Below are 21,722 nucleotides of genomic sequence, written 5' to 3' on the forward strand. Positions count from 1 at the left end.
GCAGAAGAGCTCGGGTGGAATTGAATTAGGGCGCTTTGAATGCCATCTGAGTTTTGGACTTAATTCTGTTGGCAACAGGGAGCTGAGAAGACACTGAGCATGACCTTGCTAACACAGCCACACCCCAGTTGGTGGTTCAGACTGGAAGCAAGTATTTGGGCTATTTTTTCCCCCTTCCATTCTGTTTTGCTTTTCTGCTCATCAGAAAGAATTAACTCCCAGACCAGTCCACACAAGTATGTTTCTTAAGGAATGCTGCTGTCTGATGCTCAACTACTTTCTTAGTCACTCTTGAAATCCATCCCACACAACTGGCTGCTGCCTGACAGTGTTTGTTATCACTGACACCCCAGAATCGTGTCATGCTTGCTGTTGGGTGCGTGTTGACAGCTCTTTGGAGGAAAAAATGTGCTTGTAGCGGTCTCTCTCTCCCTCCCTCCCTCCCTCTCTCTCTCTCTGTCAGCTGTCAGAACTGCTCAGCTTAGCGGTCCTTAGAGGAAAAGTAGTTCCAACCCACAAAAGAAAGAGACTCTCTCAAACCTAAGAGCTTGATTCAGGGGGGTAAACACCAACTTCCCTGAAATGCTCAGTCCCTAAACCAGTTCAATAAATGCAAGTCATAGAAACTGAAGTCACAGATTTGACTTTAGCCTGATCCAAGTTCCCCTGTGAAAGTGGCAGATTCTGTTTTAGGCAGATGTACGTCTCAGCCGTTTGGGGAAAACGTTGCTGGAGGACGGCAGTAAGACCCCCGGCTGCTGTGTCTCTGGCAGGAATTCGGCTGATTTCATCCCCTCCTCCTTTGCACGACAAGCTTTTCTTCAGATAGTTGGGTCAATGAAATGAACCGAAGCAGTAAGGCCTCCTTTGATGGAGACGCAAAGTTAAAAGGCCCCGACATTCCTCTGAGTGAAGTCCTGGAAACCACAAGCTGGATGAAGACAATTGCTCAGGAGAGGCCGCTGACTGAGCCACAGGGCAGAGTCCCAGCCCTGCCAGAAGGATGCATTTGGATTTTGCTAAAACGCACTCAAAGCACAATGCATCATTACCTGGGGTGGGTGAGGGAATTCAGGATAAAATGTCTGGGACTTGTCAGGGGAAGGAAAAGGGGATAAAGGGAAATTAAATAGTACTTTATTATATTATCTCCAGCTGGTTAACAAAACAAATAGCTGCTAATAGACCCAAAGAACAAGGAAGATTCTCAGAAAACTGTGCAAACAGTGTCAGTGGCTGAAGACCTGGAGGAACTCAGATTTAATCAAAACACCTATCCCCAATCTTAAGTCAGGTTGTCAAAAGGAGCGTCTTAAACTTTGGCTCTATGTTTAACTTTGAAAGTCAAAGACTCACAAAATCCCCAGTTTTGGGATCTTGGAGGGGAAGTTGAAGAGTCCCAAACTCAATTCGCTTTGCAAAACTCTTTAATTAAAAAAATTAATTTCATGGCTGGCACCGAGTCACCACCTACTGGCCAGAGAGGAAATTACAAGTATTATAAACCGTACCTGGTCACACCCACCATGCTACCGAAACAGCCAGACCAAGGGAAAAGAGGTATTAACGACTTAGGGTGGGTAGCAATAAACACTGCACGGCACTGTGGTTAGCGTACAGAAAGGAGTCAGTCTCCCCCCGGCCACGAGGGACCCACGGAGGGAAATTAGGACGGATACCAGAGAATGACCAGTGTCTACACTTCCCAGGAGCTGCCGTGTGGCTTTCCCCCAGATCTCCACTAAAAGTAGGATGACTAGAGCCTCGAATCCCCGCTTCACGCCCGCATTAATCAACCTACAAAGATGGAGAGAACAGGGAGCTGGAACAGGCAGCAGCAGCTTGAACTTGTCTTTCACCCGCTGGGGAAACAGCGTTGGATTGATTTGGTCCCTTGTTCTCATGACCTTCAACATGCTGTTAACACCAACGCCCCCAAACTACAAGTGGCTTCCTTCAGATCTGTTGGCTGCAAAGCGTGGAAGCAGTGAGATCCCCTGAACTGATTTATTTCCTCTTGCCTCCACCGGGGTGTGCACCCGGTGGTCCTAGGACATGAACACTTAGGATGTGAAGGACTGGTAAAACTCAGCTTTATTAAGGTTTAAACAGGTTTAAATGCTACTGCACATTAAACACGTACGGACCGGAGCAGCTCAGTGGCGTTGCCCGGCATCACTCAGGCTGACACGCCGCTGGGTGGAGGGGTCGCCTAGGGGTCTGGGTCCGGTGGGGCCTCCCACGCTAAGGTCTGCAGATCACACACCCCCTTTATTTCTCCTAAGTCCTTCCCTTCAAATTAGGATGAGCTGTCCTGGAGGAAATAACACAGCTGGACTTATAAACCGAAGAATATTCAGGGACCAAGACTGGTGGTTTCCTGTGACGAAGGAAACCCTGAAATCCTCCAGGACCTGGGAGAGAAGTCGTTCTGGTGTTCCAGGGTCCACCGGCAGAGCTGTCTCCCTACCACGGCAGGTGGGTGTGTAGCACCCAGAAATCCAGGACCAAGTCTGGAGTGATGGAGGATGAGACACTTCGGGGTGTACATGGCACAATTTATCCCAGGGAGAACCACAAAGCGACATAATTCTGCAGCAAAAACAAGTCCAGCAAGTAGGAAGATAAAACTAGGGGGGGAAATTGCTGAAGTATCTGGAACCAGGGCTTTAGACAAAGACTGTAGGGTTTGCAGAGCACAAGGTGTTTTTCTCAATGCATGAAACAGAGCAAATATTACTCCTTCAACTATCATTTAAAAAACCTGTCTTTTGTATCAATAATTAAAGGGGTAACGAGCATTCTGAACTGGAATTTCAGCTACTCGTTGGGAAGGCCTGAGGGGCTCCTTCAGCTGCCATGTTTTTTAAACTGCGCGATACACGAGCAACATAGCCCACCTTCCGACAGCATCCGGTGTGTTCAAAGATTTAGGGGATTTTGTCTTAAAACAAAAATGGGCTGGAAGATGTGTATTGGGAATAAATATACTACCTGGTAGAGAACAGAAGAGACTCAGGAAACTCCTGGGAGGCTCCCAGGACTGACTTGGCCTCAGTGGTAAGCTTCCTGTTCACCTGGGGTTACTGATGGAGACACATTTCCAACGGGAGGCTCCGGTTGCAGGACCAGTCCCGCACTGACAACCCTGGGTCCCAGGGCTGGGACCCCTCCACGAGGAATGAGGGGGCCATCCACGCTCCACTACTGTGCTGCACAAAACCTGGCCACCCCAGGGGGATGCAGTCGGCATCTCTGAAAACTCTCCTCAAGGAGCAGGGAAAGGGTTGGAGAAGTGGAGTCACTGGGATTGTCTGGGGTCAGGGAAAGAGGCATTTCGGGCAACCAGTGCTGGGCAGGGGGCGGGTCACTTCATGGGAGGTGACAGACCAAGTGCTAATGGCAAGTGGCGGTCAGCATCTGAAACCTGGTCGGACACCACTGTCATCTTTAAGGGAAAATCAGATTCTCCTGGCGTTTTCCATGTCAGTAGTGGACTTGAGTGTGGGGAGTTCCCAGCTCATTTCTAGAAGTACAGATGTTTATGTGTGAGTGAAAGCAGAGGGGTTAAAAAGAAGCTACCTCGCCTCTGTTCTCTGCCCCCTCCTGCCCGTGGGGCTGGCGGGCTCCTCTCCGCCCCCACTTGAGGGCGTCCACACACCTGGGGCTCCCCTCAGAGCAGAGCCTTCCCTGCCCCTTCCTCGGGGAACATTCGTTTTCCTTCCAAGCTTGCTCTCTGTCTAATCTTTCTTTCCACCTTAAAAACAAAAACAAAGAAGTCTTTCCTTGGCTTTGGAGAATTAAAGCCAAGCGAGCAACAAGTGCTAGTCTTCCTCCAGGGACCATGCTCAGGATGGTTTGGTATGGAGTCAGGACGGTCCCTCCATCGCACACCTGTGCCCTGCTGCCGGCTTGTCCAGTTCTGTCCTGGCCTCTCCGGCGACCCCTTTCTCCCTGCATCTGTTCCGTGGCACTGAAGGCTGAGGAAAAACAGGAGTGGGTGGGGCCAGAAGGGGCACTGACCTAGGAGACGAGCTGATTGCTTTTGCTTTTAGACAAGGAAGAAATGAAAAAGTGTTCATGACTGTTTCCTCGGCCAAACTCTGCCTTCAGGTTCGGACTTGGAACTTTCCGGCTTTGGTCATGTACTTTATGCCCTTAAAGGGTTTGTACTTTTCTCCATACATATCCAGACGATTCACTTTGAGTCCTGGAAGGAAGGAGGAATAAGACACAGGCATTATTCAAAAGAAGCAGGCGTAAATATACGCATGACTGAGACGCGATGTTGTACGCCAGAAACTGACACACTGTAACTGACTATACTCACTCAAAAAAAAAGAAAGGAAGAAGCAGGTGGGCAGAACCATGCAGGTTCCTTTCAAATCAAAGAGATTGATGGCCCAGAGCAGGCTGAGACAGTGAGCCAGAAAATACGTGCCCTGATTTCTGTCACTTACAAGAAGCCGACAGTCTTCATTCTTGGTGGAAACCTGTTCCAACAAAAAAGCTATCCTTTTGGGAGACTGGCTCCTGGTGGGAAGGGCAGAAAGTTCTCTGCAGGCTGAAATGAGGGTAAGAGAAAAAATAAAACCCCTCCCTCCACATCTTTGTCAAGCTGATGGGGCTGAATTCATGAATCAATAACAAAGTTAATGAACTCAGAATCAAATGAAGTAGAACTGGATGAATAAATTAATGATGGAAAATGATGGATTAATAGATGAACGCCTCCTCAGTTTTCTCAGCATACTAAGAAAAGAACATTTTATACTGTACAGAGCGCTTAAAGCTTATCAAGCGTCGTAAGGTGAAAGAGTTGACCGTCCAAGTGAATTCTGATCCCTTAAATTAGACCAGGCCTGTTGGTGAAGAAAACCAGAACCTTTGTATACAGCTGAAGTCACCTCCTATCCATCTTAAAGGGTCATTCTAAGGATTAGGTAAGAAAATAGATGACAAGAGCCTAAAACAGTGCCGGGCACACAGCGCACACCCAGCAAGTGGTAACTACTATTCCTCTTACTGCAGCAGGTACAGACCTCAGGAGACCGACTTAGATCAGCCCAGGGGTTCCAAATGGTAACAGAAATGTGAAATCTTCTGAAACTGGGGGAAAGGTAGGGAAGTCTTCTTTTCAGTGATCAGCTGAGAATGCGGATACAGCCTCACATTGAAAGCGCTGGGAGCCCCAAGTTCACCACCCCAGGGGTACTCCACAGCGGCCTGCGAACACCTCTGTCTATCAATATGATTTCCTTCTGGTTTGTGTCTTGGACACTTTTATTCACGTCATTCAGGCCAGCCTCAAAGTAAGGATTATAAACTTGCCCAGAAATGTGCCAGGAAAGATTTTACTAAAGATTACGTATCAAGGAATGAAAGCAAACTTTGGAGACAGGGGACCCCCCACCCCCACCCCGGGAGGCCTTCTGACGTCAGTGCCTTCAAGGCCCCCAAGACTGGAGGCCACTTACCGGAAATGGCCAACTGCTGGATCTTAAACTGCAGGTTAATTGTGGGGTTCTCGTCTGGTTTGGAAGCTCCGGCCTGAAGACTCATGGTCCCCTTCAAACTTGGTAGCTTTTGGGGATTGATTTTTCCTACATCCCAAGACAGCATCTCCAAAGAAACGGGAAAGGACAAGTTACAGTGGAATCTTTATCCGAGGTGCCTGAGCTCAGGCCTCTGTTCACAGTAGCACAAGCTGCCTTTGCAGCATTTTCCAGCAGAGGACGCTATTGTTACCATATATTATTTTGAGGAGAAAACAATGCCCCTTGATCAGTCTCCCCTTTCCTTCTATTTACCACATCAGCAACTCCAGCCTCCTGCTCAGTCTCCTACCTTGGTGACAGGGTCAAACGTGTGTGTCCCCTGAGACGGAGTGAGGCTCATGTTCAGGACCCCTTTGGGCATCTGGCTGGTGACAGTCACGCCCTCTATGGTCTTCCCCATGGTCTGCTTAGGGCCCACCGTTATTTCAAAGCGTCCCAGGGAACTACTGTCCCGGAAACTGATGCTGTGTTTGACATACACTGGAATTGCCACCAGACTGGAAAAGAGAGAGACAAAAGGCCCCGTGTCATTAACGTACCGGAAAAGTGGCAACATTTGCCTTTTTTTTTTCCCCCTGCTGGGAACTTTTCCTCCCTTCCCTACTACCTGTCTTACAAAGTAAGCACAAGAAAAAAAAAAAAAACAGACATCTTTTTTTCTTTTTGTAAAGCTAAGATGCTGTCTAGTAAGTAAACTAACTCTTCCAATGATTTCAATAATATCAACAAAACCAGGGGGAGGGCAGAGCTCAGTGGTGGCATGCATAACTAGCATGCATGAGGTCCTGGGTACAATCCCCAATACCTCCATTAAAAAAACTTTTTTTTAATAAATAAATAGACCTAGTCCCCCTCCCCAAACAAACAAACAAAACCCCAAACCAGAGAGTATACTCAGTGTCCTCTGAGGAAGGCATGCCACACAAAAATGAGGGGTCACCTTTGTTTTCCTTTGTGACATGCGACCAATGACTTTTTGTACTTGGGGGAGTCAGACGCACACCTCCTGGACCTTTCACAATTTCTTGAGTGTGCTTTTACCCAGAGAGTCTGATCCTTACAAAAACCCTAAGAGGTAGAGTAGGTCCTCACGGTTTGACAGAAGAGGAAATCGCGATATCACAGAATAATCCTAATGTCATAACGGTTCTCAGCATCTGGTGAGTACTTCCTGTGTGCCTGCTGGTACTACCCTACATGTTTTCCATTATTTCATTTTAACCCTCCAGGAAGAATGCAGTGGGCACTGCTCCTGTCCTGATGATATGAATACTGATGCCCTGACACTTAACTGAGGTTGACTGAGGGCCCAAGGTCATGTAGCCTAAGTACTGCAGGTGCAGCTTAAGCATGAGCAGTCTGATGCCAGAGCCTGTGCTCTTAAGCGCCCAGGTATTTCCTTAAACCATTTATTTTGAGGCTTCGGTGGCTGTGAGCTCTCCTGGCGCTGTTTCATCTGCACACCGTTCACTCTACATCTTCCACTTAAAGCCCTCAGTCTCCACATTAACAGGATGTCCGAGACCAAAGATCACTAAATTTTACGATTTTTCATAGCATAATTTGTTGCTTTTTGGGGGGTTGGAGGGATTGAATACAGACAGGTAGGTGTTCTCAGATTCCAATTTGAGAAAATAAATGTTCTTATTTAGGCATATGATAATAACAAAAATAACAAAAGCAAACTGAATGAGAACGCACTTTGGGTTAAGCATTATTCAGATTCTTATTTAATCCTCATAACCGGGTACTTTCATCATTTTTGACTTATCGACAAGCAGACAGACGCGGAAAGACGCAACCCGCCCGAGGTCACCCGATTAGTCAGGACAGAGGCTGGAATTAGAGCCCACGTCACCCCAGAGCCTGAGTCCCCCATCACTACGGATACTGTTTCTGCGCACGCGCAGGCACAAGCGCATGCGCACGCGCGCTGAGCCCCGAGGACCACTTACTTCTGGGCGCTGACGTGGTAGGAGAGCAGGCGGAAGTTCCCGTCCGGCGGGATGAAGGAGAGGATGCGCTCGGACTCCCAGCGCTTGAAGCGGACACAGGGATGGAAGCTGACGTCGTCCAGCAGCCTGGGGTTCTGGGGTGACAGGCAGCAGTTAAAACACCCGTGTTCCTCTCGGGCAAGTAAGCGAGCTGCTGTTTCCCTTAACACAGATTCTGCGGCTGCTTCTAGAAAAGTCCAGCCTGACGCCAGCTGGGTGGCCGTCCTTGCTGACTTCCCCCGGTTTATCCTCTTCTCGCCCCTCGGCCTTTTGGGAAGCATTTGATTTCCCATCCCCAGAACTGACCCTCTGGCCCGGGGTCTTACCATGAAGGAGAGCGTCAGGTCGGGCATCCCGGTCAGCTTGACGCAGGCATCAATCACCCCCTGGATCTCCGCGGTGATAGTGGAACCTGGGCCAAGGAAGACGGAAGGAAGGTAAACCCCTCCCCGTCCTTACCAACTACCGTATTTCCTCCCTCCCTCCTCCTTGGACTTTTTCTTTTCCTCCCCGACTTATTTCCTTTCTTCATCCTTCACTCCCCTGTTTTCTTTCTCCTTCCCTTCTGTCCCTCCATCCAAATCATCGGCCCAATCCAGCTGTCCATCCTTTGAAACGTTTCTCAGCTGCACATCCAGTAGGAGACACACTGATGCAGTAGTGGGGGTAAGAGAGCCGTGAGGTGGGTACCAGCCTAAAGCAGTTTTCCATCTAGTACCAGAATCGAAAAGAACATCACTGTATCAGAAGACTGAATATGGATCAGAAACCGCTCTCCCTCAGGACCCCCAGGGGCCTAGCCGCCCAATGGGTGGGATCTTTTGGTCTTTACTAGCAGGTTCTCCCTGCCACAAGGCCTGCTACCCCCCCTTAATCCTGCTTTTCTCGCCTTCTCCCTCCTGCCTCCTGCAGGTTTCCCTCTGAACAGTCTGTACAGGTCCACACCTTTTCATGGTTCTGAACTTTTCCCACGAACCTGCCAGTCTCCTCGGGTCACTGGACCTACTTCCTAAGGCTGCAATGTTCACTGCTGGCCAATTACTTCCTCAGCTTTTCACCAGGTCAGCCTCACTCTTGCCAGTAGAACAGCTCCACTGGGACGTCACCTAGGCACTTCAAACTCTACGTGCCAAAAAGTGAGTCTGTTCTTTGTTCCTGGACCTGCTCCAACGTACCTTTCCTTCATGAGACTGTCCACCCCATTGCCTCGGCCAGAAGCACAGATGTATTCTTGACAATGACCACCTCCTCGGCGCCCACATCCCAACAAGGACCCATTCCCATCTTTCCTGTGACTTGGGTCCTTCCGTATCTCTGTCCCTCTCCATCCTCACCACCACTGCGGACGTCTGTATCCCGTCCTGGACTCCTTGACAGCCTCCCGCCTCCCCGGCCCCCAGGCTGCCCCACCCAAGCTGTGCTGCCCATGGAGGCCAGACGGCCAGTCCTAAATGACAAATCTCCGCAAGTCACTCCTCATCTAAAAACTCTTCAGTTGCTCCAAATGGTGCTCCTGAAAGTGGCACACGAGACCCTTCACGGTCTGGCCAGCTAGGGCTTTTGGGGTTTTGCTTTTTCACTTTTTCATTGAGGTAGAACTCCGAGTGAAATGCATGAACCTTCAATGCGCAGCTCAGCGGAGTTTTACATATGTACACACCTGGGCAGACACCACCCACATCAAGACGTGGACCCCTTTCAGCTTCCCAGCACGGCCCCTCCTGCCCATCCAAGTTCATCTGCGTCCCTAAAATTTGACTTCTGTTACCTTAGATAAAGTTGCACCTGTTTTTGGGGGGAGGACAGAGCTCAGTGGTAGAGTTCATGCTTATTTCCTGGGTTCAATCCCCAGTCCCTCCATTAAAAAACAAAAAAACTCCCATCACCCCACATAATTAGTTTTTGTTTGTTTTGTGGTGAGAGCACTTAAGTTCTATCCTCTTAGCAATTTCAAGTGTACAGTACACATGTGAGGTGGGAGATATGTGAATTTAAGCAGGTGAGGGGAATCCCTTCAGAGTGCACATGTACAGCAAGCCACCATCATGTCCACTTTTAATATCTTACAAGTTTGTCAATTACACCTCAGTAATTTTGGGGGGAAAAGTATACAACTGTAGTCTGTGCTGTATATTAAACCTCCAGAACTTACTCATCTTGCGTAACTGAAACTCTGTACCCTTTGAACAACATCTCCACACTTCTCTCTCCCCTCCTCCTAGCTCACTGCCACTCTACCCTCTGCTTCTATGAGTTTGACGCTTTTAGATTCCACATATAAGTGAAATTGTGCCTGTTTCCATGTCTTGCCTATTGCAAATAATGCTGCAATGAACATGGGAGCGCATATATCTCTTCAAGATCCTAATTTCATTTCCTTTGGATAAATACCCAGAAGTGGGAATGCTGGACCAGAAGGTAGTTTCAATTTTCTGAGGCACCTCCATACTGTTTTCCACAGTGGCTGGGCCAACTTACACCCCCACCGACAGTACACCAGGGTTCCCTTTCCTCTGCGTCGTTGCCAACATTGATTATCTTCCGTCTTTTTGATGTGAGGGGTGAGGTGATGTCTCACTGTGCTTTTGATTTGCTTTGCCCTGATGACTGGTGACGCTGAGCACCTTCTCATATACCTGTTGGCCATTTGTGTGTCTTTTTTTTTTTTTTAATATGTCTATTTGGATCTTTTCCCCACTTTTTAGTCAGGTTATTTGGTTTTTTGTTATTGAGTTGTATGAGTTCCTTGTGTATTTTGGATATTAACCCTTTACCAGATACATGGTTTGCAAATATGTTCTCTCATTCGTAGGTTTTCACTCTGTTGATTGATTCCTTTGCTGTACAGAAGCTTTTCAGTTTGACACAATCTCATTAGTCTGCCCATGGAGGCCAGACGGCCAGTCCTAAACGACAAATCTCAAGTCACTCCTCATCTAAAAACTCTTCAGTTGCTCCAAATGGTGCTCCTGAAAGTGGCACACGAGACCCTTCACGGTCTGGCCAGCTAGGGTTTTTGGGGTTTTGCATTAGTCTGTTTTTCCTTTTGTTGCCTTTGTTTTTGGTGTCATATCCGAAAAAGTCATTTCCCAGAACCCATGTCTAGAATCTTCTTCCCTGTGTTTTCCACTAGTAGTTTTATGGTTCCAGGTTTTACATTTAAGTCTTTACTCCATTTTGGGTTGATTTTCATATGTGGTGAGAGATAAGGGGCCAGTCTTATTCCTCCACGTGTGACTGTCCAGTTTTCCCAACACCATTTACTGAAGAGACTAGCCTTTCCCCGCTATGTTCTTGGCACTCTTGTTGAAGATCAGTTGACTATAAATATATGCATTTAATTCTAAGCTTTCTATTCTGTTTCACGGGTGTATGTCTGTTTTACTATTATTATTTTTTAATGGAGGGACTGGGGATTGAACCCAGGACCTTGTGCATGCTAAGCAAGCACTCTACCACTGAGCTATGCCCTCCCCCAGTGTATGTCTGTTTTTATGTCTGTTTTATAGTTTTGATTACTGTAATTTTGTAATCTGTTTTGAAATGTAGAATTGTGAAGTCTCTCGCTTTGTTCTTGCTTTGGCTATTTGGGGTCTTTTGCGGTTCCATACGAATTTTAGGGGTTTTTTTGCCTCTTTCTATAAAGAATACCATTGAGATTTTGATGTGGAGCGCATCTGGGGTTTTGATGGGGATAGATTGCTTTGAATATTATGACCATTTAACAATATTAATTCTTCCAATCCCTGAAGACAGCAGGCATTTCCATTCATCTGTTCTCCCTTAATTTTCTTGATCAGTGTTTTGTAATTTTCCGTATATAAATCTCTTTGGTTAAGTTTATTCCTAAGTATTTTATTCTTTCTATTGCTATTGTAAATGAGACTGTTTCCTTAGTTTCCTTTTTGCATAGTTCGTTGTTTGGGTAGACATGCCACTGATTTCTGCATGCTGATTTTGTATCCTACAACTTGACTGAATTGTTTATTAGCTGTAACAGTTTTTTGTGGGTGTCTTTAGGAGTTTCTACATGTATGACTATGTCATCTGTCTCATAATATTTCAGTTCATTCCCAGGACACAGTGCTTGGCACCAAGTCAAAATGAATGACCATGAATGGGGGATAATTCTGATACTAGCAGATACCATCTGAAAGGGGCCTCTCTCTGTTTTCATAGCTCTGTCAATGGGTCAGAGGCACCCACCTGACTTATCAATGATGGCATCAATCTCTTCAATCACATCAAAATAGGCCTCGTTGTTGGTGTATTTCACCCCGGTCCGTCGCCAAGGCACCACCGACAGCTGCCCAGTGGGAAGCTGGTCCCCCACGTTGGTGCTTCCTGAGACAGAGAATATTTGACAATTAGAGGGAACCAGTGATCTCATGACCACAGAACACTTCCCTACAAGTCTCTATGCATCCACTATTCGTGCACTTAGTTGAAGAATTTTTTTTAAAAAAAGACTAGAGTTTTCCCAACTTTTATCTTGGTCACAAAGTCTGTTTTAAAGCTTGTCGCCATCTGGTCTGCCTCCTCAAGCAGAATAAAGCTTTAAAAAGGTTACCTGAGAAACAGATATCATATTTTGGTTTTGAAAGTAACCTGAACTTGGTCTCTCAAAGTCCACAATAGCCTGCAGCTTAAATAATGTATTGGCTTTCAGTAGGGATGGTAATCTACATATTGATGTAAAAGTTTCATGGGTAGAAACTGTATTCTAGTTTGAGGTGGCTCTTAGGCAGATGTATGCCAGTTCTTAAAGTGTATACATCAACATGGTCTCTCTCATACCAATACTGAAACTTAGGAAAAGAATATAAATTGGATCATTCCCTGTCTATAAGCACTGAAAATTGATTCCTTGACTTGTTTATCCCCCACAGGCATCAAAAATACTTTTTTTTTTTAATTCAAAAGTTCTATACTGAAGTTCTGAAATAGAAAAACTAATTTAAAATCTATTTTCTTTGTCTGTAACCTGGATCTTTTTAATCTAAAGAAAGAAATGTTTAACACACGCACATAGCGTGTTTACAGAACATTTCACCTATTCGAAAGTGGTTCTCAGATATCTTTTCTAGACTTCAGTGAGATTCAGGACACTGACTTCATAGCATAAATGATTCAGGCACTAACAAAGTTTTTAAGGTTTAAATGAGCCCAGAATATTGAAAATTTGTTTTCTTATAAAGAGGCGGTATGAAAAGAATGCAAAAAAATTTTTTAGTTTAAAAAAATAAGAAAACTATTAAAAATTTTACAATAAGAGACTATAAAAAAAGAGGCAGTAGGTATTAAAACATATCATCAAGCTATAATAATTAAAGCAGTATGGTAACAAGGCAGAAGAGCCTAAAAACCAACCAAAAATCCAATGACTTAGTACAAGATAAAAATATTTTAAAATAGGGGGAAAGGATAAAGTATTCAATAAATGGTGCTAGGGAAACTGACTGACAATTTTGGAGAAAAAACATACAGCCTTATCTTATATTGTATACCAAGATAATTCCAAATGGATTAAAGAATTAAATCTAAAAATAAAACCATAAAAGAACTAGAAGGAACTATACTTTTAAAAAAAGAAGACCTTCCCTTCTTTGAGATCAAAAAGACATTCTCCAATATTTTCTTCTAACAATTTTGAAGTTTGTTTGTGTGTGTTTAACTCTTGATCCAACTGGAATTTATTTTGTGTATAGAATGAGTAGGGGAACTCATTTCTCTTCTGTATCAAAACTGACTGTCCCAGTACAATATATTTAACAACTGGCCTGGGGTCCACTGATTTGGCATCTGAGCACATTTATCTATACCAAGTTCCTATAAAAGCAAGTGTCTCTTTCTGGACTTTCTATTTTATCCCAGTCATTGTTTGTCTATTTATTAATACTATATTTTAAAAATATTTTAAAATTACTGAAACTTCATAATATATCTTGAATCTGATAGGACACATTTTTTTCTCTTGTTTTTTAAAAAAAATTTTTTTCCCCAAAACTGTCCCGGCTCTTCTATCTATTCTATTAAGTTTTGTCTTATGCATTATATGAACTTAATATGCCTTGATATTTGACAGGGCAGATTCTTCCAACCCCTTTGTAATTATTTGTCAGAATTATCGTGGCCATACCTACATATTTGTACTTTTTAAAATGTATTTTTCAATCAGTTTGTCAAATTCCATGAAAACCCTTGTAAACACTGTACATTAAGCAAGACCCCAAACATAAAACCTTAGTGAAGCAGGATGATTAATTTGCCAAAATCAAAAATGTTAAACGTGGCTAACCACCACCTGGAACAATGTTCAGTGACAAGGAGCAGGTTGGGAGAAAAAATCCACACAGAATGTTCAAAACATAAAAAGAACTACAAACCATCGTGTGCATTTCCAGTACATGTGTCAGTTTAATATCCTTAAGTGAAAAGAATTCTCTTAAATTTAAATTATTATTGTAAATTATATTAAAAAATGAAAAAAGAAAAAACATTTCAACAACCAAAAAATGGGCAAAGGACCCAAAAGAGGGAAAACAGGCAATAAACACTTGAACGGGTTTTAACTTCCTTAGTAATAAAAAAAAGTGTGTAAATAGTAAGTATCAAACTGCCAAAGGCTTTAAAAAACTACTAAGAATAGGGCTGACTAGGGCGCACAGGCATTGCTCCCGAAAGTGTAAATTGGTGCAACTTTTCCGACGGGCAGCTGGGCACAACGCACTGAAGTCCTTAAAATGCGGACGCCCTCTGATCCAGTACTTCCATCGCCAGTACTGAAGAGAAATCATTCTAGGTGTGCACAAAGATCTCGGTAGAAGAATGCGAATTCCTTGTTATTTAAAAGAACAAAAAATCAGAAACATTATAAACAGGGACAGAGTAGATAACTATGGCAGAAAACTGTAACGTCATTGAAAACGAGGCAGGTGAATATTTATCGTAATGGGATGACGTTCACAAAACATTCCTAAAAGGTAAGTTTAAAAATATACAAGAGGAATTTGAAAATTGAACCTCTTGGGGAGTGATGGGAAGGTTAGCTGTCTTGATTGTGGTGGTGATTTCATGGGTGTATGTAGCTATCAGAATTCACACACACATATCCACACATACACATACACACACAAGAGTTGTTTAAAAAACTATCCATGCATCCATAATCTGTCTAAATAGAGAAGACAAAAAAATATATACACCAGTATGTTAAAAATGTGGCGGGATTATGAGTTATTCTCATGTTCTTTGTGCTTTTCTGTATTTCTGACATTCCTACAATAACCATGGGCTGTAATTAGAAAGAAAACGATTTTAAAAGGAGAACAGTTCGTTCTGTCATTGAAATCAGGGTATTTTCTATATGACAGGAAAGTATTTCAGGTTATCCTCACAAGACTATGAAGAGCAAGATGAGAGCACTTGGACATTTGAGGTTCCCAAAGACAAGCACTCAAAACAGCACACGACACCGGACTAAGCCCCACCCAAGATGCCATCGGCCTTCGGTGGGCGCCCCCTCCGTACCTGTGATGGTGTTGACAACGGTGCGAAGGATAGTGGGAGGCTTTATCAGTTCCTTGAGGATGTTCGACTCCGTAGCCAATGGAAATCCATTGTCAAGCATTTCTTCCAGTACCTCATAAACCACCACCACATTGTCTTTTATCACTGGCTCCGAACAGACTCCAAAATAATCCTGATGAAAACACAGTATGTATACAGATTTATCACTGAGATTGTAGTGAGTGAAGGAATGTTCCCAGAGAGTAGGGATCTGGTCCTGTCCACGCGTCTCCTCTGTTTCTGGGATATTCTTCTCTAGTCAGTGAAGGAGGCGGCAGCACAGTCCCCCAGGCAGCCCAGTTCGGTAGAATGAACACTGGCCTGGGTTATAGTACTAGTGTCATTAATGACTCCTTTCATACTCTAGAGGAAGCCATTTAATCTCTTTGGGCGTTTCCTCAACTAATAAAATAGAAAGAATATAAAACTGAATCTAGACTATCAAATGTGCCATGAATATGAATTTGAAAGAATTATGCAAAATGATACCTGATATGATACAGATTGGCCTGAAAATCTTTTTAGCCCTTATTTTTATGCTATTTCTTAATATTTACGCAGCAAATAAGATTTGAGAGGGAAATGAAATGAGGGGGGTGAGCTGGCACACCAGGAAACCTCTCTGGATCATTCCTACAAGATGCCAGGCTTCTCATAACAGTTTGTTCTTTTACTAACAAAGGTTAAACTTAGATACTAAATTATCTAGATTGTGGAAAAAGCACTGGAATCCAAGTCAGAAGGCCTAGGTAATAATCTTTTGTTTTTAATTGAAGTATTGTTGATTTACAATGTTATGTTAGTTTCTGGTGTACAGCATAGTGATTCAGTCATATTTATGTTTTTATATATTAATATATATGATACATATATATATTCTTTTTCATATTCTTTCTCATTATAGGTTAAAAGATATTGAATATAGTTCCCTGTGCTGTACAGTAGGTCCTTGTTGTTTGTCTGTTTTATATATAATAGTTTGTATCTGCTAATCCCAAACTCCTAATTTATCCCTCACTGACCTTTTCCCTTTGGTAACTATAAGTTTGTTTTCTATGTCTGTGAGTCTGTCTCTGTCTTGTAAATAAATTCATTTGTCTCATTTTTTTTAGATTCTACATATAAATGATAACCATGTGATATTTGTCTTTCTCTGTCTGACTTACTTCACTTAGTATGATCGTCTCTAGGTCCATCCATGTTGCTGCAAGGCCTGGGTAATAATCTTAATTGTCACTTACTAGATTAAGTCATGCTAACTAATTTGGGTCTTGATTTCTCTAATAGTAGAATCAGGATAATACCACTGGGTGCAGGGGGTTGTAAAAACTAAACATGATGGATTAAATGAGAATTATATGTAGAGAACAAACTTATGGTTACCGGGGGGGGGGGGGGTAAAGTGGGTGGGAAGGGATAAATTGAGAATTTGAAATTGTTCACCTCTTGGGGAGTGATGGAAATGTTAGCTATCATGTTTGTGGGTTGTGACGGTGGTTTCATTAGTGCATACATCTATCAAAAATTTTTTTTAAATTAAAATTAAAAAACGAGTATGTGTGCAAGTGCTTTGTAAACTATATAGCACAACATAAACTGAGATGCATGATGATGAAATGATGTGGAGAAATGCTTGTTGCCGCTTCGTGTGCCCTTCCCAGCAGCATCAGCACGCCTCCTGCTGGGCCTCTCAGATGAATCATCCACTGAAGGAGATTCCCCCCCTTTTGAGAAAGCTCATTCTATTCATGGACAGCGCCACTTATTAGAAAGTTCTTTCTCTTGCTAAACTGACATTGGCATCCTAGATCTGCCTTCCAGAACAAGTTTATGTAGCAGCCTCTCAGTTATCTGAAGACAAGGACAAGCTTTGACTTCAATTTTCCTTCTCAGGGCCGAACTCCCTGTTTGTTCCTCCCACTGTTCATGCTTTGGTAGGGTTCTAGACTGTTTCCTTGCCTTGCCATTTCTTTGAATATGCTCTAATTTTGCAAGAGTCTCCTCAAATTATGATACCCAAAACTGAACACAGACTCTGGATATGATCTAAATTACATCAGATGATCTCAATGATCAGAGATATTCCAATACTCAGGAGCACTTAGGAACCAGGACTGTGTTTCTAAAACAAACAAAAAAATTTCTTCTTAAAGAAAAGGAGGAGGTGGGAGGGTGTAGCTCAGCGATAGAGTGCATGCTTAGCATGCATGAGGTCCTGGGTTCAATCCCCAGTATTTCCATTAAAAAAAATAATAATTAAATAAAAAAATAAACCTAGTTACCCCCTCTCAAAAAAAAAAAAAAGAGGATTGAAGGGGGAAAAGTTACACATTTCCTTCTCAAGAGTGATTTTATTTTGAAAAATAAAACACCTCACTCGATTTTATGAATCAGCAGTTGGAAGGAGACTCGTGAGTGTGGCAAAGGTTGACGGCAAAGTGTGTGCAATTCATTCTACATCTGGAACCCTTCTGTCACAGTCCAGCACTGGAGGACTAATGCAGGCCAAGGACACCCAACAGATAAGACATTACCATCAGGATGTGACCATTTACTTCTAACAAACTCTTCAAAAATGTCAAGCTCTATATAATCCAGCAATCCCACTCCTGGGCATATATCCAGAGGGAACCTTAATTCAAAAAGACACATGCCCCCCAATGTTCATAGCAGCACTATTTACAATAGCTGAGACATGGAATCAACCTAAATGTCCATCGGCAGATGACTGGATGAAGAAGCTGTGGTATATTTATACAATGGAATACTACTCAGTCATAAAAAGAATAAAATAATGCCATTTGCAGCAACATGGATGGACCTGGAGATCGTCATTCTAAGTGAAGTAAGCCAGAAAGAGAAAAATACCATATGATATTACTCATAAGTGGAACAGAAAGAAAAAAAAAAGACAAATGAACTTATTTACAAAACAGAAACAGATTCACAGACATAGAAAACAAACTTACAATTAACAGGGCAGGAAGAGGGTGGAAAGAGATAAATTGGGAGGTAAAGATTTGAAGATACTAATATATATAAAATAGATAAACAACAAGTTTATACTGTATAGCACAGGGAACTATATTCAATATCTTGTAACTTATAGTGAAGAATATGAAAACGAATATATGTGTGTTCCTATATGACTGAAGTATTGTGCTGTACACCGGAAACTGACACAACATTGTAAACTGACTAGACTTCAATAAAAAATATATTTTTAAAAACATCAAGCTCTAAAGTCCTAGACTTCCAAACTAGCTGCTTCACTGTTTTCCCCAGTTCCTCTGTGGTTTCAACTAAATGAAACACCTTTTCTCACTTCCTTCTTGTAAGAAGTTACATAGTATCACTATGGAGTTCTCAAGCAGATGTGGAGTTTTGCCAAGGAGACCGTTAAGTCAGAGCCGGGTTGAGCATCGTATGTGGGACTCAGAAGAAGAGCCATCAAAGATCTAAACTGCTGGGTCCTTCTCCTTCCAGTTCCTCCAAGGACTGGGGTTTAGAGTTCTCAGGTTTTCACTCTGCAGAGAAACCAGCACGCCACTGGAATCCCAGAACAATACTACCAGAAAGAATTTGGGGGGGAAATTTGTTTAAATATATTTAAATTCTTTGGGGATGAAAGCTGTTCTAAACATGTGATCTACACCCAAGGGCAAATGAAAGGACTCTTTGACTTGCTTTTTAATTTATCATAATGTCTGAGTCCTCATTCTCTCCTTCTCCAGTCCCACAATTTCTGTATTCATGTGACTAATTTCCTACCTCACATGATGCAGAAGTTAAACCAAAGGGCCCCTGATTCTCCTTTATTACCGACTTACGCAAATAACCACAAAAGTTAGAAGCTGAGCGACTCTTTCAGGGAGAGGATTCACTGTCTGGGTCCAGGGTCTGGGCAAGCCTAGAATCCTGTGTTATAAAGGGTGCTGACATCCTATTATAACAGACTCCCCCCTCCCCAAGAGCTTCCAGTCTATTCCTGAAAGAACTCAAAATGAAAACTGTATCTTGTAAAATGTGTCACTTAAATTCTCACGGGAGCAGAAGATTTTCTAATCTTAAATTTGCAACAAGAGCCCATCACTGGTACTCAAATGCTGTGGATAGGCACCCCAAATCCAGGATGAAGTATAGATTCACCAATGACCCCTGCCAGGAAGAGTGAAACAAGCATTATTTAGCTTTTTCTACCTAAAAATATATGTCTTTACACACTCACCACTTTTTGATGCGACTCAAAACAATGTTAATAACGGTTAACATCAAGTCCACCACAAATAAATCTAAACTCCTCAGATTTGTGAATAAAAAGACAATTCCAATATCTAGAACTGAAATGACTGTATACAATCATACCAAGTAGGGTGGCTTTCTCGGGCAATAGGTTCAAAAGTCTACAATTTGTCATTTTAGAAATGCAGCCAATTCTGTTTATTGAATAAACAGAAACAAGAGTCTTGTCAGGTGGGAGAGGAAGTAAGCCATGTCAGAGTTTTGATTTTTGGCAAAGTTCCTTAACTGAGGCTGAATACAAGGGAAACAGAACCATAAAACCGCTCTGTCACCTACAGGCATGCGCCCCTCACATCCACGCACCTGAAAGGTGTCCACCACTCGGTGGAGAAACTCAATCACGAAGAGGGGCGGGACCTCCGTCTGGACCACAGCCACAAAGAAGATCTTGTGCCGGTACACACTTAAGAGATAGTGATGAGGAGTGGGGATGACAGGTGGGACGTTTTCCGCCTCCGTCGCTCGCTCCTGCGCCTCGAAAAAGTAATCACAAACAGAACGGCTGACCACACTTTTCCAGTGTTTCTCTAGGAAAATATCTCCGGAGGAGTTGATCAAGAAAAGGCTATGAATCATGATGGAGACCGTCAGTGAGAGAGGAGAGTCTTTTTCGGTCCGAAAGCCTCAGGACTCTCCAAATTTTCAACTCTAGAAACAAGAGATGCTGTGGTCAGTTCCACTCACCCCAAACACCCTCCCCACATGTCCAGCATCCCAGTCTTCTTACCCACCTTTCAAGGATAGACTCAAGTCTTCCGCTCCTGCAGGAGCCTGAATTACCCCGCCCTAGAATTCATAAGGACTCTTACCAGCCATCTCCTTTGTCAATCAGTCAGAGACTGCCCCGTTATCCTTACCACTGCCTGAATCATATCCAGTTTAAATTCAGCTTAATTTTTGGGTGCCTATTTTTTAAACTGGACTGGAAGCTCCTTGAGAAAAAAAAAGACCATGCCTTCTGTTTTTTGTTGCCTCAGGGCACAGTGCCACCTTGTATACAAGAGGACTTCAAAGAACACTGATGAGTTTCATTTATCTGGCACTAACTCTCACACACACACACACACACACATACACACACACGAAGAAATGTTTAAAACTGTGCAGTGTCATAGGGTAGCCATCAGCCAAATGGGGCCACTGAGCACTTAACATGTGGCTGATCCAAACTGAGATGCACTGTGAATATGACATACATCAGATTTTGAAGACTTTGTATGAAAAAAAGAATTTAAGATAGCTTACCAATAACTTAGTATTAACTTAATTAATCAATAATATTAACTTAATAAGGATTATATTTAATATTGATATTTTTATATCAGGTAAATAACATATATGCAAATTAATTTAACCTGTTTTGTTTTTTTTTTAATATGGTTACTAGAAGATGTAAAATTACATAGTAGGTGGGTCACTGCATAGCTGGGTCCTCATTCTTTCCTTCTTCTCGAGGCCCGCAATCCTTCACGGAACGGGGATGTCGTGGTCTTTATTCATTCAGATCCCGTTCTCTACGTACTTGTTATGCACAAGGCTGGATGCCTTTTTTTAAAAATCCATCTGGGGGATCCTACGGTGCCCCTAGTTCTCAGTCCCCAGAATCAGGCGGCCGCGCTGAAACGCAGCTGTGGCCGTCCCGTGAACTGGCCCAGGTGGTCACACCGCAGAGGCCTGCTGTACCAGGTGGCGCAGGACGAGCTTAATCCCTCTGCCCGCGAGGGAGGGAGGGGGCGGCGAGAAGCCACGCTGTCCCGGCGCAGAGGCGGCTGCCAAAGAGGGTTATTTTTGTGCAGGTCGCAGCCCAACCGCCTGCAAGCCAGTGAGGATGGAGGCCGCTCGGGGCGGAGGTGGCCGGGGGCGGACTGAGGTGTGCTCACAATCCAGGGCGGAAAAGGGTCACCAGCCTGCGCACCTGCGTCGCCATGGCAACAGTGTCCTCTCCTCCCCCAGCCCTCGGGCCGGAGCTGGCCACCTCCCCAGCCCGGGACTGAGCCCCTCACCTCTCCCCGCAGCATCCTGCAGCTCAGAGGGTCCCTCCGGCGGCATCCCATGACCTTGTCCCGGCCCCGCTCGCCCCCAGCCCCGGCCCCGCGCGCCCAGCCCCACCCCGGCCCCGGCTCCGGCTCTCCTCACCCGTCTTGCTCTTCGCAGCGCCCACCTTTCGGCCGCGAGGACAGGCCCCGCCCCCGGTCGCCCCTCCCCGGGTGCACCAGCTGCCGCTCGCCCGCTGATTGGCCGGCCCGCGGGACTCGCGCCAGCGTCGCCCGCGACGGGAGGCCTAGAGGCCGCTGATTGG

The 21,722-nt window shown here is 44.1% G+C and overlaps 1 protein-coding gene across 3 annotated transcripts; it reads right to left on the reverse strand.

Moving 5' to 3' along the window:
- Positions 1-1,115: 1,115 nt before the first annotated feature.
- On the reverse strand, positions 1,116-21,608 carry AP3M2 (adaptor related protein complex 3 subunit mu 2). Of its 3 annotated transcripts, none has more exons than XM_064477422.1 (9): positions 21,560-21,608; positions 19,727-20,071; positions 15,083-15,254; positions 11,759-11,896; positions 7,879-7,964; positions 7,514-7,647; positions 5,848-6,055; positions 5,478-5,622; positions 1,116-4,210 (listed from the first exon to the last, which is right to left on the reverse strand). In XM_064477422.1, exons 2-9 carry the CDS (start codon positions 19,997-19,999, stop codon positions 4,110-4,112), a joined length of 1,257 nt encoding a protein of 418 aa, XP_064333492.1. In that variant the 5' UTR covers positions 20,000-20,071; positions 21,560-21,608; the 3' UTR covers positions 1,116-4,109. The 3 variants fall into 3 exon arrangements, with proteins under 3 accessions (XP_064333492.1, XP_064333494.1, XP_064333493.1); XM_064477424.1 differs by lacking the exon at positions 21,560-21,608 and adding an exon at positions 21,427-21,500 and having other exon boundaries at positions 19,727-19,891; XM_064477423.1 differs by lacking the exon at positions 21,560-21,608 and adding an exon at positions 21,427-21,449.
- Positions 21,609-21,722: the final 114 nt, after the last annotated feature.

This window comes from Camelus dromedarius, chromosome 22, assembly GCF_036321535.1.
Source record: "Camelus dromedarius isolate mCamDro1 chromosome 22, mCamDro1.pat, whole genome shotgun sequence".
Taxonomy (NCBI): Eukaryota; Metazoa; Chordata; class Mammalia; order Artiodactyla; family Camelidae; genus Camelus; species Camelus dromedarius.

Coding starts and splice junctions, on each gene's coding strand:
- AP3M2 (XM_064477422.1), bottom strand. CDS start 19,999: ATGATTCATAGCCTTTTCTTGATCAACTCCTCCGGAGATATTTTCCTA. Junction 5,623..5,847: donor CGTTTGACCCTGTCACCAAG/GTAGGAGACTGA, acceptor GTTTCTTTGGAG/ATGCTGTCTTGGGATGTAGG. Junction 4,211..5,477: donor CCAGCAGTTGGCCATTTCCG/GTAAGTGGCCTC, acceptor CCTTCCTTCCAG/GACTCAAAGTGAATCGTCTG.